We start from the raw sequence: 15,929 nt of genomic DNA, 5'->3' as shown, positions 1-15,929 counted from the left end.
CCTCCGTCAAACAAATACTTCATCTAACGTGGCATCCTGTGTGCTTTGGAGACAGAGTAATACTAAAATGCCACAAAAGAAATGTGAGGCTGTATTCGAGAGCTATGTACCTGCACACACACACACACACACACACACACACACACACACACACACACACACAAACACACACACACAGCCTGCAGAATATTTCCCGCTGACCCCGCAGGGACTCCAATCTTCTAGCTTTTAAGTTTTCTATCTGTGAGTTGTGATGATGAAACAGAGCTGTAAGTTTCCTGGAAGTTGTCCCTTTTCCATCCTGCACAGTAAAGGTCTTTTGGTGGAGCAGAGCTGTTTCACTGATGCAATAAAGATGTTCTTTCACTAACAGGTATATGGAGGCACGCCAAAACCTTTTCTTTTCTTGGGTCTGTAGAGCTGACTACAACAGGGCACAGTTGTTTTAGACAGGTGGCAATTAAAGGCATCAGATCTACTTGTTCAGAGAGGAAAAAACTTAATTGTAGTTAGTTACTAGAATGTAGAATTACTCAGATAAAGAAATGTTAAGTGAGGCTTACAGTCTCAGGAATGCTGAGAGCCTGTGCTACACAATAGTGTTTTGAGCTACATGATAATATCAGTATGCTAATATTCTCAAAATTACAATGCTTAAGCAGGTATAATGTTTGCTATGTTTACCATGTTAGTGTACCACTTTACTTTAGCATGCTAGAATGCTTACATTTACTAATTAGCATTGAACAGAAGTACAATTTATGCTGATGGAATGCCATTAGTTTTATGGGGTTTTGGCTATATTTCAGAGTACTGGACAAATTGACATTTTGCTGCCGTAATGGGGCTAGATAAAAGTCAGAGAATCACCAAAGTCACTAGGATTCAACAGTTCAAGAGCTGTTGAGACATTTAAATCTGGACCCAAGAGGCGGACTGACAGACGGACACTGCCATCCCTACAGCCATGCCGCTAGCATGGCTAAAAACTAAGACATATTAACACACAGGGCTATGAAACCTAAATTAAGCTAATTATATGCTGTCTTTTGCCACACAGTGTATAACACACTGATATAATGGCCCTTAGTAAGAAAAGGTACATAGATACAATTTGCTATCCTCTATAGCATTCATATTCATATTCATCACACAAATTAAGCAATGCCAAGCAAAAATCTTCTCATTTCATGTCTTGCAAGGTCTCAATACTATTTTGGCACCAATCCAGCCCAAATTAATTCATCCAGCTCTCTATGTATGCACCAAAGAGGAGTTTTTCACTCCAAGAATCAAAAATACTCTTGAGAACTTGTCAAGAGCTAGAAGCAAGGTGCATAGAATATTCTGGTGTTTGAATAATTATTGGCAGCTAACTGTACACTTCAAAGTGGATGGTGCCCACACTTTCTCCAAGTTCTGATTAGGTAGTTTGTCTTCTGCTTTGTCAGCCATCTTGTCAGTCAGCCCTACCCTCATAATGACTCCTGTCAGTCAGGGATGTAACTGTCGAACCCAATCAATAGCTGCACTTCCTCCTCCCATGATTGGATAATGAGCTGTGCACATTTAACCATTTTCAGTGCAAATGTCAGCAGAAGGAAAACCTCAGGAAACATGTTTCTCGTCATGTAATGTGCAGCGACGTCTGCAGAGGAAAGAAACTTTGGCTGAAAAAAGACAACGGCGAAATCTCATTCAGGAGGAGAAGAATGAATTAGCTGCTGAAGAAGAGAGAGGAGGGTTGACCAGAGGACAGCGGCGGGGAAAGATTGCCCTCTTTTGCATGAGGGAGGAAAGGGGGAGGGGGAGGGGTGAGAAGGAAGGTGAAGATGTCTTCAGATGTGGCAGTTGTGATGAAAAGAGAGGCGAATGACTGAAGACAAGAGGTGGAGAAGAGAGGAAGAGAAGAGAGGTAGTGGAGGAGTGTGCATTATTCATCCATGCTGACACATCAGAATCTCTGATTCATCTGGAGAAGGGCATCAGTCAAGTCACAACCTATCTCTTAGCCTTCACTCATATGCACACACGGAAACACAGACACATGATGAACACACACACATAATTGCGGATGACCTCCTGGCTGAAGAAAGGATAATTATGGGTCTGGCTCACTATAGAAATCCTCAACAACAGACTGAGGTGGGTTTGCACCACCAGGCTCTAGTGGAGGTACTTTCCAGTACTCGTTTATGTACATAGAAATGACCTGTCTATGTATCTATGTAATTAAAATACTGTAGTTCACCTCCAGCCAAGTAGTTACAACAGTGATCAGACACTACAATACAGTTGAAAGTTGAAATAAGGCTAAAAGGTAGGCAAACCATAGGTGCCAGATCTGAGTGATAATTCAATTAGATTTCCTAAATAATTTTGCACATGACTTTTACAGTTATTTATTGTATATTTGCAAGTTACACTACCTTGAAATGACAAGATAAATATAATGGCAGTAAAAATTGCGTGTAATTTAACTGGATGATCATTTACTGATTTACTGATCATGATATATGACCATGTAGTGCTCTATTCTTATAATCTTATATAATTCTTATTCTTACATCTGTCTAAATTATTTCAGTGGCAAGAGCAATTTTTGTTTTATACAGTCGTGTGGAAAAATTTTTGTCTAATGCAATTGATATTTGATGATGCACAAACTCATTCTTACTTGTGGCAGAATATGAATTCCATACAGACATGTTTTCTACTGTATGTGTGTTCTCACCACAGAGTTTAGGGTTGACTGATATGGTTGGAATCAAGTGCAATGAACTGTGCTCAGTATTACATCAGACAAAACTTCTCAGTTCCTTATTTTTAACATTAATAAATTAAAAATTGCTCAGAGCTATAAACTGGCCACCAGAATTTTGTAAAACAATATTACAGTATGATCATATATCATAATGTGCTTCCACCGAAAGCCCATAAACAATAATGCTGATTTATTGCCCAGCCTTACTAAAGATAACATATCTCAAGAGACTCTCTGGTTTAACAAAGGTTAAATTAACAAATAAAAAATTATAATTTTGTTTGTGTTGTGTATTGTGCAGCCTGTAAGTGTAGTCCAGGAAGAGAAATATTCCTGAGGTTTTCCCATTAAAGGGTTTCATCTGGGGGATTTTCCGTATTACAATTGCTATCCGTATCCCAAAGGCTTTAAAAAACATGTTTTTTAAAAACATATGTTTTTTAAAGCCTAAGGATAGAAGGTATCATGTGTTTTTTAAAGCCTTTCGAGAATAATTTGCTATTTTGATCTGTATAGTTAATATTGCCTTACTTGACATCAGTTTCAATATTTTAATTTTTGTCAAGAAATATATAAAACAACATCAGAAAAAGTACTGTTCCTAAAACTGTTACAATAATTTCAACTATGCCCAGCCCTAATGACTTCATTCTGCATGCTGTATGCAATGTTTTCAGCAGCCTCTGAATAAACAAGAAGACAAGCAAAAGCTCTGTGTTTGGAAAGCTTTGAAAAGGTCAATTAATATCAATGCCTAGACAACAACAAAGTTTCTGTCTGCTTGTAATACAGGTGGCTATGCTCCCAGCATCAAAGTTGCACGCCTTGATGTTCTCCCTCCTTCCAGCTGACGGGCGCAGCAAAACCAATGCAGAGCGTTCACAGAGATTCTGACAAAATCCATGGATGGGCAGAACATGTTACACAAAGAGGGAAAGCAGAGAGCGGTGCAGGTAGGGTGAGGCTGCTGTGAGAATGTGGGAATAAGACTTCAATGAGGCCTTTGACGTGAAACCAAAGCTGCACCAGTGGGAGCACACGTCATCTGGCATATTCAAGTCTGGATGGATCTTACAGTGGTATCCACTTGGAAGGAGCAGAAAACCATTGAGACCTATGGTTGAACCCTGTGAAATGCTATTTAAGGGAGTACATGCCATCACTGATTTCATAAGCTGCTGCTCTGAACAGTGCCTGGATGAATACCTGTGGGGCCGAGCATCTCTCGGCTCATGGAGGAGACTATTTGATCTGTTTCCCAGAGACAGAAAGAGAAAATTTGCCAGTTGAATTATTCTGCTTCCACATAATGACTTTTCCCTGTTAAAATAATGCAAATATCTAGATCCCTGTCCCTTTCATGCAGCTGGTGTGCCTTGTGTATTCTTCTGTTAGGCAGGGAGTGGAGCTGAAAAGACAGGATAAAAAAAAAATCTGGGGGTCTACTAAAGAGAGGAATCCATGTGTAAAAATGACTGATTCAAATAATTAGGGATGTGGAAATGGTCTGGAACAATAACCAGCAAACGCACGGTGCCCCGGGGAAAATTTCCCCATCTGTGTGTGAGGAGGAAGACCTCCCTCGGATTCACCACAACAGTGCAATTTTCCAGTTTACACAGGCCACACAGCGGAAATACAGAAAACCTAAACAGGCATTTGAAGTGTACATGATTAAATCCCAAACAAGCAATAGCCCTCGGAAAATGTGTCAGGATGAATCGATGTATCATTAAACTACACTCTGCCTGCACGCGTGAGTGGCTGCATTAACAGCAAATCCTGCTGCGTATATTTATAGTCATATGAGAGGTCTATGGGCAACAAAACACTGCCTATATGTGCAGATGGGATTGTTTTAAGTATTGCTTGAGAGTAGCAGATGCAGCCGCCACTCTATTGTCTAGAAAACAGTCTTGCTTAATAAGTCCATCCGTTTTGCCACCTGGTGTCTACAATACAAACAGAAAATAACTCTAATATTAGTAATAGTATAATAGCCCATATGGATTTATACTGTCTGTGATGGCTTCCTAAAAAGTGATCAGAATGACATTATCATAAAGGGATTTCACTTTGCTGTGGAATCATTGAAATATCACTCAGACGTAGAGCTTCCTCTGACTTCTTTTTAAATATCCTTGACAAATCTATCAGAATCATGTGCTCTATTTATTTTTTCATAAGGTTTAGCATTTTATTCTGCAATGTTATTGTCTATATTTTTACCTCTCTCTCTGTCTTTTTTTGAGACTTAAAAAAATCTGACTTAACACAAGACTCATTTTACCTTGAGAGAGCTTTAAAGGGCCATCAGAAAGAAGCCACTTTAAATGAGAGTGGATGAGGAACAAAGGCTTTGCCAGTGTGCCCGGGTCCCTCATGCTGCCCAGCCAACAATGAAGGAGGGGGAGGGAGGGAGGGGGTGAAGGGGGACGCGCACTCACAGTGCTGTTGCCAACCAGCCTGATCTGCACAGCCCCGCGGTCTGCGTTTCAGCCAAACGGTAGAAACAAACTCTCAAGTGATGCTGGGATGAAAGAGAAAAATACAAAGAAGACACTCGGCCCTTGAAAAAGGCTAAACGGTGAAATTTCACCCCGGCTGGGATATACTCTTACCTCATTAGTTTCCGAAAGGCTATTCGACAAGTGAAAATAAACCGTCTGGGTGGGGTGCACGGCTGCAAACATCAACTGTACAAGGATGTAGGAAGCTAGTTACCTTGGTAGGAAGTGCTCCGTCTTCTTTTCTGTCTGGTAGATTCATGTGGGTGGATTTGCAGCTGGAAGCTTCCCCGGAAACAGCAAGGATAAATGTAATCCAGTGGCAGCAGGGCTCCACTCAGAAAAAGGTCTGTCTTTGTGGAGGATGCATGCACACATCGCCGGTGCCCCCGTTCCACCGTCCTGGATGTCGACCGACCTCTCGGGAGCGCAGCGGGTCACGGCTGCTCCTCAGCCCTTTTGTCGGGAGAGCATTGCTGGTCGGGCGGCCTCAGATACTGCTGGTTGATGTCATTGATACTCCCTGCCTTCTTCCTCAATGCCCTCCTCCTTCCTTCCCTCCCTCTTCTCTCCTCTCCTCCCCCTCCCCGCTCTCTCTCTCTCTCTCTCTCTCTCTTTCTATCAAACATCCACCGGTGCTCTGTCCCTCCCCCCTCACATACATGACGTGATGCAGGCAAGATCTCCAATAGCAACCGTATCCCCCATCACCTCTATTACCCCCATTACCACCCCACATCCCCCACCACCACCACCACCTCCACCTCTGGCCGGATCGCTGACTGGTGCAAACGAGGTGGCTGCTGAGGTAGGTCGGTCTTGTGTATAGGTGACTGATTTTTCCATTCTGCTCCCCAGGGGCTCAAATGAAGATAAGCACCTTGAAACCCCGTAGATTCCCATAATATAGTGTCTAATCATAGCTGCTGGCATGAATACAGAGTCAGAGCCCCATATCAGCTCCTACAGTGCAGAACTCCCTCTATAATTATAGCTGGACACTCTAAAATATTGCAGGTCAAACATAACTTGCTGTGGGGTGTTATTGGAATATATTAATAACACCAGAGGGGGTAAATAATACAATACGATAGAATAAGGTAACAACATACTTATTGTTAAGGACAACGGATGCAAGGAGTTATTCACCTTATTTGTTCTGTGGAAAACCTACACTAAGTTGCCAGTTTAATATGTTCGCCTGTCAAAGCCAATCCAGTCTAATCCAACAGCCCTGCAACAAAACCTGCCTTAATGAGGGTAATGATGCTCAGATATTGTTGAAACTGATGGTAAATAATGTTAAACTCAATGTTATAAATCAATCATTCATATCAGTGAGATAAACTGAATGTCATCCCCAAATGCACTTTTGTATCAAGCTGATTCTTTTTCCAAAAATCTGTTGGAAAAAAAAAAGAGATTAATTTAATTTTAATCCACTATGCCAGGGCAAAAATCCCTGATAAAGGATGAGTAGCCTATCTATTTAAATTATTTTTTGAAAGGCATCGGATGGAAATGGCTGCGGGCAAACCATCCAACAAAGAATAACTGGACTGAATGAATGGTATGTACCTGACTCTTACCTTACAATAAGAACAGTTTGTAGCCTATAAATGGGCATATGTAAAAGATTGTGTTCCAGTGCAGTTATTGTGTTCCCCATGTCAACACTAATTTTGCTGAAAAATATCAATAAAAATGAAACTATAAAAAATAAATAAATAAATAAAAATCAGCCTCATGGTTTTGATCTTTAAAGATGCTACACAGACTAACACTGGCCTTTGTTTTTTATTTAAAGATTTGGTCATATTTAGGTCACACAACATGACATAAACCACCGCCACAAGGGCGAAGTCTGAAGTGTTGGAGTGTGGTGTTTGAGGTTGGCATGATGCTCCAGGTTTGTACGAAGGAGGCTTTACTCCGACCTTTCTGCTGACCCCCCTGCAGCTCCCTGCACACGGACTCAGTGTCAGCAACTCTGCCTACCAAGATATATATATTTTTTTTTTTTCATCCAGATACATTACAATTGCATATTCAGTCTTGCCTAATGGCTTGGTAAAAGTCATTGTCAACAGCTCATTCTCTCTTTCTCCACCACTCTCTGACACAAAGACTGCTTGACAGAGTGGGAGAAAGAGACAGGAAAATTAACCAACTGCCATCACTTCTGACGGTAATTGGAAGCTACAGTTTTTGAGTCTATCACACGGTCCTCAAGGGACAAAGGCTACCAGTCTGATTGATTTTCTTTGTTGCTACTGACATCTAGTGGGAAGTTACCATTATGTGATGTTTCATTTACTTGAGGTGGAAAGCATTAACACAAAAGATTCCTGAATCCAGGATGAGGTATACCAGTATGTCTGTTGTATGTCTCTTTTGTTGGCAGAGGAAACGCTCCATAAATCATTTTAACTTTATATCAAAAATATTACATATAATATACATTTTTACATGTGAAGGGATGCACTTCCTGCCTATATGGAGTACATGAGACACGCTCTCTTTGTTCATCCCAACATCAACAATTGTAGTTCTCTTTGATATCTGCTTCAAATGTTAATATTTTAAGTCTAAATATGATTACTACAACCACTAGGCTCCTCCTGCAGAGACATCAGAGGTCAAGTCAGCCGTAGAAGGCCTCCTGTTTTGTTTGTTTGTGTTTTGTCTACAATGACATTTTAGCAGATTGAAAACATGGTGTCACAAGCACTTCAGCCCCCATTTAATAGCTGGAGTTGCTCAATTAACTCTGCCAACATGACTCCTGTCACATTCACCGAAACAATGAACAGTAACAAAAGCATTTAATTAACATTTTAGGTTGGGATAACGTTCCAGCAACTGTCATCTATAAATTAATTAGCTCGGATTGTTTCTGTTTCCTGTCTGGATAATGCAGTCTCTGTTGTCTGTGCACTGTCTCTGCCAGTCACCCTCTGACCTGCCTGACTGTATAGCATTACAGTATTCCCATTTTCAGAGTTGAAGCTAGGGCAAAAGACCCCTAAAATTAGCAGGGTAAGTGCCCTGTCTCTACCACTGCCCTGCAGCAGTGACGTTAATTGCACTCTATTTATACTTGAAGAGTGCAGGACTCAGAAAGATCAAGTTTCTGTTATGCTTTATTTCTGTGTCCTTAAGTTTATGTGAGCAGAGCAGCGGAAAGCCTGTTTGGTGTAAAGAGCTGAATTAAGTGGGCACTGATTATTTTTAATAATGTGCTAATGTAACACTTAGTATACAGATGGAAATAATGTGTCCTCCACTCTCTAAATAGAGTCATTTTATAGACCTGGCTGCCCTGATGAAGTGGCGGGGTTTTCTTGTCCTGCTATTGCAACCATTTCAATCCATCTAAATATGTAATGATGCTCTTAATGCAAATGCTGCATTCGTAAGCAGCAGCACTCAAGCTAAAGAACTAGTGACGAATAAGAGCACAGAACGAGATTCTTTTTCAGATACTTAAAGATACTTCAGATTCCTTTTTTTTTTTTTTTTTTAAAATCACATAAATTTCAAGTAAGAATCTGCATGTGGAAAAGACACAACAAAACTGAGATCAGCCACACACAATCACACAGATCCTGTTGTGATACTGAATTTTATTCAAGTATCTCCAACACACTTTTGTTCTTGAGTTATCATCAGTTAAACGAATCAGTTGAGAAAGATAAAGGCAGCAACAATTCATAGCCTGAATGTAAGTTGTCTATTTAGGATTTATAGAGCCTCTCAGTGTGCATTCGACTTGGTGGTGCTTAGCACAGACAGACAAATAAAACATTCATGATAACACAAGATAAACAAAAGAGAGACTATTAAAAATAAGACTAAGATGCAGGAATGGCCGGAGAGCCATCTGTTCTGTTTCTGCAAACTGCATCTGAGGGTAAAGGGAAAATCCACTCCAAAACAGAATTAAAACATGATTTTGGACATTTAACTTGTGACTTTCTTCGTGGATACAAACAGCAGAGTGTGAGCTCTGTTGTTATCACCACCTAAGTCCAACTACTGAAGCTGCTTCTTTGACAATGAATTGAATATCTTTGTTAATGGTGACATTACCCAGAAGTAAAGGCATGTAGGCACAGTTTAGGCTCTTTCCTGTTCATTTGGACATAGGCAGAAATTTTAAGAAAACATTCTTAGTTTATAAATTCAGAAGATACTACTTCATTATCAGTGAAGCAGCCCCAGATTCGACTCATTATCATGTTAAGATAAGCATGTAAAATTGAAGAATAATGTAAAATCTGTAGTGTATGTAGTGAATTTTTGCTTGAAAAAACGTTGCCTCTGATTGGAGGATTCACAAACTGCATAGGTTTTAAACGTCTGTGTGGAGACCAGGGAGTGTTAGAAAAACAATGTCACCACTCATCCTCAGTAAAAGTCTTTCAAATGATGGTTCTGCAGGCTGTCAATTCATGTCACAGTCTGAAATATCAAACAACTCGAGCTGCTGATCTTCTGGAACTATGTTTTTCACGAATGTCCCCACTTCAGTTTATTACATCTGCTAATCATTTGGAAGATAAGTTAGTTTCTTTTCATTTTGCCACCCGTTTACAGTCTGTAACAGAACATAGCTCCATGGCTGACATTTGGCACAGTAAATTCAACACCTTCTCATACCAAAGAAGCATGGCAGATGGTATATGTGAACACGTAGAGCCAGGCAAAAATTTCCAGCAGGCGAGTTTGGGTTGTGAGTTTGTTCAAACACATCCTTTCTGAATGAATTTGCAAAAACAACACGTGAGCTATCGTATCCACTCTTCATTTTCATGCATGTTATCTGGCTAGTTTGATCAGATGCTTCCTATCAGTAACACTAAAGCCCATCTCTCAATCAGTATAGCCGCCATCAAACACACACAAGCACCATCATACTCTCCTTTTTAGTGGGAGAAACGTAGGAAAAAATGCATTCAAGCCTGTATCAAGTTGATGTTTTTCCCAGATTTAAATAGCAGTGGAAGCCAACAATCACTTTAAAAGTCCACGTGACTTAAAGTTAGAATAAAGCGATAACTGACCAGATTTCAGACAGAGATTTAAGCCCAGAGGCTGGATGTTTATTGCTATGGTTTGGTCTGACACAAGGCTGGTGGGGCCAGGAGCAAAGCAGTCAAAGCCAAAAGAGACAAAGATGAAGAGAATGACATGTTTGTGGCAGGTCATAGTAAAGTATGAGGGACAACAGGAAGAGTAGTGCAGGGGTTCCTCATCAGGGGAGAGTGTGGAGTGGAAGTCAGTGCAGCTCAATGAAAGCCTCCATCTCCTCAGAGATAAGTCCCCTGTAGGGCAGTCTGTGCTTTTCAATTGCACGCGCTGCCAGGCACTGAAGGGTGACGTAGTTCAGCGGGTAGAGGGCCGGGTGCCCGCTGCTCTGCTCATCCAACAGCTCGTAGGCTGTCTTCCTCTGTGCATTTGTAGCATCAAAGTGAGCCCCAGCCTTCATAAGTAGTGCCATAATCTCTGGACAACCGTTGTTAGCAGCAATGTGCAGTGGCGTGTTGTTCTCACAGTCACGTGAATCGACATCTGCACCGCACTCTAGGAGTAGCGCTGCCACCGCCTGGGAGGGGAAGCGGCCAACCGGGTAGCGGCCAACAGATGTGGTTTCCTTGTCTACAGCCATGTGGAGAGGAGTAAAGCTGCTCCGACCTCGAGGGTTCAGCTTCAGCAGACGGTACACTGTGTGCTTCTTCTGGTGCTCCTGCTCTGGGCTGCATTCAAGCTTCTCCAGCAGAAAGATTAGATGGAGGATGATGGAAAGGGCCTTGGTGAACTGAGGAGCTTCTGGAGGGTTGTCCTTCTGCGCCACAGCTCTTTCTACCTCCCTCACGCTTTTCCCCAGCACGGTCATCAGATCATGGAAGGTGATGCGCGTTGACAAGGTGCCTTTGGCCCGGTCTTGAAGAACAAAAGAGAAGAGCTCTGCAAAGGACAGGAAACTGGAGGCTGTCATGGGACTGAGAGGGTCCAGGTTGCTCTGCTGCATGTCTAATGCATATTTCCACAGGCTGATGCAGCGCTCAAAGTTGCCTGAGTCAGCATACACAGCTCCTCTGTAACGGATGTAATAAGAGGTGTCTGGGTGGGATGGCCCGAGGATGCGTTCTCGAACTAACAAAGCCTGCATCCTCATTTCATCTGGGTCTGTGATCAACGCTTCCAGTTCCTCTGCTGTGCTCACCTCCTGCGCACAGCCATAGGCAGGGATTGGGGGACCAGGTGGAGGCTTGGCCAGGGATCCAGCTTTGTCCCCTGGCTGCCTCAGCTCCATAGCCCTTCTCCAGTACCTCATCGCCCCCAAGAGGTCTCGCTTTTTGTCCACAAAAGTAGCCCCAAGAAGTTCAAGTGCATCAATGCGTTCCTCTCTGGAGGTGCGAGGCTGGTGGGCCAGGTACTCCACAATGTTGGTGTGACCTGTTACACTTGCAGCGAGGAGTGGGGTCATTCCGTATCCGTCTCTCTCCATGCGGGCATTGCACTTCAGCAGCATCTTCATAATGTCCAGACTACCTGACTCAGCACAGTCGTGAAGGGCGGTGTTTCCTTTCACACTCTTGCGGTTGACATCAGCACCCCGGTCCAGAAGGAACTTGGCTATCTCCTTGTGGCCCTTGTAACAGGAGATCATGAGGCAGGTGTGGCCGTGGCGGTTGGCGACCTCCATGTCAGCTCTGTGCTCCACCAGGTAGCGGACGATCTCCAGGTGACCGTCAAAACAGGCAGCTCGGAGCGGCGTTGAGTTAGTTAGTGTTGCGTTGTTCACTGAGGCACCGTGTTTCAGTAGAGTCTTGACCACAGGGAGGTGACCGGCTGCCGAAGCCGCCCACAGCGGCGGAGCCCCCTCGATGGTCTCGCCGTCAAAGTTGACGGAACCCCCGAGTTCAACATTAGCTTTGCAGTGTTCAAGGAGGTAATCTACAACCTCTAAATGTCCATATCGAGAGGCTATCAACAGAGGAGTTCCTCCCTGTGTTTTCTCCTCGGCTAAAGCCTCCAGCTCCTCAGGAGTTTTGTTGCTCAGCAACTTCTGGATAAGTTTTAGCTTACCATCTCTGGCCGCGTTGAAAACCGCCGTCGTAATGTCCATTTTACACGCTGTGTCCTGCCGAGCTGGACACCAACCCCATTACCACTCGTTTCTGTCAAAACTGGCGAGTCTGGTTTTAAATAACAGAGAGCAGGAGTCTTAGTTTGGACTCGGTTTCTAGCTCACATCTTTCTGCCATTTTGAGGGTGCTGTCAAGATGGCGTGTGTTGTTTGACAGGTCTATGTTTACGATTTCAGCGAGGCATTCTGGGTGACGTAGTTTTGATGGAATTCCCAGTTCCAAGACCGAGCCGCTTGCCACTTTATTAAAAAAACTACATTTCCCATGGTGCAGGTGAATTGAGTGGCATACCAGCTGATGGGTTCGTTTGTTATGGTTGCTCGGATCAACGAGGGCCACCACTACAGATAGTGGAGACAGAAATAGCCGGTTGGTGCCCGGCTCACAAACCAAATACACCCTTTCAAAGAGTTCTCAGTTTAAATGGTAAGTTGCATCTCATCACTGTGAAAAGGTAAAAAATGCGCATTAGAAAGGAGAATTCTTATGGATAGCTCCGAAAATGATGTTGATATAATCCTACAATACTGTGTGGCTACTTGGAAATGAACACACAACTATTTTCGTCTATTTTTAAAGATATTGTTTTATCGACTGTAGCCTATAGAGTTGTGTTATCCCAATGATGGTGAACACGAAGCTATTCTTTTGCTTGACATACTGAGTAACACACAGAAAAAGAGATATTAAAAACAAACAAACTACGAGCTAGCCTAACCTGCAGCGGTGATTTCAGAGAGTAAGTTTCAGTCAGTCTTTTATATAATGATATACAGGCTGCAGACAGCTAAAACAACACATTCAACTGACAGTAACCTGAATTTCACACACAGGGAGGTCTGCCTTCTGAGCAAACATCCTCCATCATCCACTACTACCAGCATCAGTAGGTGGTTAATCCTTCTGCAGTACAGTAAATCACATTGGTGAAAAAACAAGGTGGCTGAGGTAAACCATACACCACCATTACAGCAGTACTGTTCATAATGTTTAGGAGCATTTTCTTGGGCAGATTAGCTGTAAATGTTGGGAGGATAACAGCTTGTAGGTGACCTTGTGTTTGTTACAGAATATTTTTGCAACTAGGAGTTAAGCTGGAAACACGCATGACTGATCTGAACATCTTAAAGAGTCTTGAGGAGATCACATGACTCTATCGTCCTACACAAAGACAGAGGTCAGAATATTGACTTGAATATCGACATGCACAATGCTGTACATGAGCACCGAGACCTTACATTCACTGGAATGTAGATTGACTTTACCGTCTACATCTCTCCACAGTATGAAAAGTCATCTACTTGCTTTTCTATGCATAAGATCAGCGTGGTGTGCAGCATTGAAGCTTTTGATGAGAGTGGAGCAGTGAAGGATTAGAATATTTTATAAATTCATACAATACGTTTACTTCTGGGGATTTGAATACTGGTGTAATGACATGACACCTTTGCTTGCCGATTGAATCACAGAGATCACGATAGCAGTCATCCCAAAGCATGAGATTTGTCATTCCTCTCTATAAAAAAATGGAGTGGAAACAAAATTGAACCTGGAATAAATTGACTTTTTGTGTAATGTTCACTTATATATGAATATACATTAGCCTATATTGTGAATACACAGCACTGTTTGATTTTAAAGTGTAAAAGTGGTCAGGTGCAAAGGAAATTCAGGAAGTGTCAAACTACTGTGCCAGAATTAAAGTTTGATCAATCACCAGTTGTAATCTGTAGGATGCTTGGGCTGTGCTTGAGCTGTGAGCAAATAACTCAAAAACTGTCATCAGGGTTTTGATTATAATACATGCTAGATCCTGATTGGTGTACAAAAATATGTGATATTAGCTTTTTTTTCCCCAACCGAGCATGCCCACTTCAAATCACTGAGAAGAGCACAGATAAAACAGCACAGACAGAAATCTCTTGTGGTGAAATAACAAAAACTGCTCTAACTTTGGCAGAAAATGTTGTTTTAAAGTATGTTTTCAGGGCCTTTAAATAGCAATGGAAGACAAAAAGAAAGAAAAGAAAAATCACTTTCATATGAATCTGTTGATTATGACTATAGGCTGACCTTTTACTTAATGATTTGCTTAATTCAAAGATTATTAGACAGTCACTTTTCAAATAATTTGCCTCACCAAGTCTGCAGAGACAAAAAAATTACTTAACTTTCCTTCACCAGTTTATCTCTTTGCTCTTAAGTTAGTGGGAAATTAATCTTCTTTAAGCTCACAGATGAATGTGTCCCATGTGGGGGCTTGTTGTGACTTATTTCAGTACTTTATAATCAAATGCAGCTGGCTGCAGATCAGCCGAGGGCTTATAAGCCTGCGAGTGTTCTCAGAGTGTTTGCATTTTTTAATGAAATATATTTTTCTTTCTTTTTCAGGGTCATGGCAGCACAAGTCCTGGGGTATATGGGCACAGCTAAGAATGGCGTCACCCAGGGCAGGTCAGTAGTTGATTAAAATATGCCATAAACAAGGTAGAGTGGCTATTTTTTTAGGCTTTAGTGAAGTGTCATTCTGGTACTTCACCAGTAGAGGAGGCATAGGATCCACACTCAGATATTTCTCTGTATTAAGCAGTGGGACCATGCCTGTACGCCTGAGAAATGTATTAATATTGACTACAGGGTGTTTTGTATTTCTTGTGCATCTCCCTATTTCCATAACCTCAGCACAAATATCCATTTATCAACCCAAAGATTGAACACATAAATCAAGATATAACCTCACTGTATGCAGGAGAGCTTGTGCCAACATTTGTTTCAGGAGAGCGATTTTGCCATGATTGTACCTCCTGCCATCCGTAATAACTATTTGAAACTCATTAGAGGACAGCCTGAATAGGAAACGTGTTTTTAAAATTAAACAGGGAGTTTGAATGCACACAGAGACAATACTGCGTGCAGAGAACCAGGATTAAAAGCCTCACAAATGACACCCAGCCCGTGCTTGTCTCAGAGGACCCTGCCTCAGACTTGTTTGCAAAAATGGAGGGCTCGAGGCGGGCATAGGAGGGTTTAAAATCATTTCCCAGGGCTTGCTCTTGATCCCAAGGAATTATTAGAGGGTAAAATCACTGGGACAAAGCTGCAGGGTGTGTGAGTTTAGTGTTTTTATTTGTAAGTTCAAAAGCATATCACGTAACGGCAGTCATATTAATGTTACATCCATTAGCAATTAAAATCTAATTCCCAAATATAAATTCTTTCAAGTACACAGAGGCATCATTAATTTCCACAGGAACGTGCAAAAACACATGTAATCTTACTGCATCATTACAAAAATACAGCTCCAGCTTAAACAGGACCATTAGTGCATCACAGCTGATATGATATTGTGCCACATCACAATGCTCATTGGAGAAGGCAACACCTTTTGTAACTCAATACTTACTCAAAAATACACAAACATGGATTGCAGATCCACTGTTCACATTGCTAATTTACTGGTAAGCACGTAAATAACGGTGGTGTGTTTGACCTGGACTGACT

At 41.9% G+C, this 15,929-nt stretch overlaps 2 protein-coding genes across 8 annotated transcripts in view; both read right to left on the bottom strand.

Annotated features, from left to right (window-relative positions):
• ptprsb (protein tyrosine phosphatase receptor type Sb) overlaps window positions 1-5,852 on the bottom strand; it is a 65,644-nt gene extending 59,792 nt beyond the window's left edge. For 3 of the 7 annotated variants that reach the window (XM_087175423.1, XM_023411573.2, XM_087175422.1), the window contains exon 1: window positions 5,489-5,828. The gene's annotated coding sequence lies outside the window, so the exon portion shown is untranslated. Of the gene's footprint in view, window positions 1-5,488 lie in introns of all 7 variants that reach the window. The other 4 variants (XM_087175424.1, XM_023411569.2, XM_023411574.2 and 1 more) reach the window with 4 other exon arrangements.
• A 3,025-nt stretch (window positions 5,853-8,877) lies between these two features.
• On the bottom strand, window positions 8,878-12,593 carry fem1a (fem-1 homolog a). The gene has a single exon (XM_023411487.2). The coding sequence runs from the start codon at window positions 12,404-12,406 to the stop codon at window positions 10,553-10,555; it is 1,854 nt and encodes a 617-aa protein (XP_023267255.1). The 5' UTR covers window positions 12,407-12,593; the 3' UTR covers window positions 8,878-10,552.
• Window positions 12,594-15,929: the final 3,336 nt, after the last annotated feature.

The sequence above is a fragment of the Seriola lalandi genome, unplaced genomic scaffold, assembly GCF_002814215.2.
Source record: "Seriola lalandi dorsalis isolate HSWRI2012SDOR001 ecotype SW California unplaced genomic scaffold, Sedor1 jcf7180002054469, whole genome shotgun sequence".
Classification (NCBI taxonomy): Eukaryota; Metazoa; Chordata; class Actinopteri; order Carangiformes; family Carangidae; genus Seriola; species Seriola lalandi.
The sequence above is the reverse complement of the archived record's forward strand: the minus strand, read 5'-3'. Positions and strand labels throughout refer to the sequence as shown.

What these genes read in the sequence shown, in the direction of transcription:
- fem1a (XM_023411487.2), bottom strand. Translation starts at nt 12,406, where the DNA reads ATGGACATTACGACGGCGGTTTTCAACGCGGCCAGAGATGGTAAGCTA.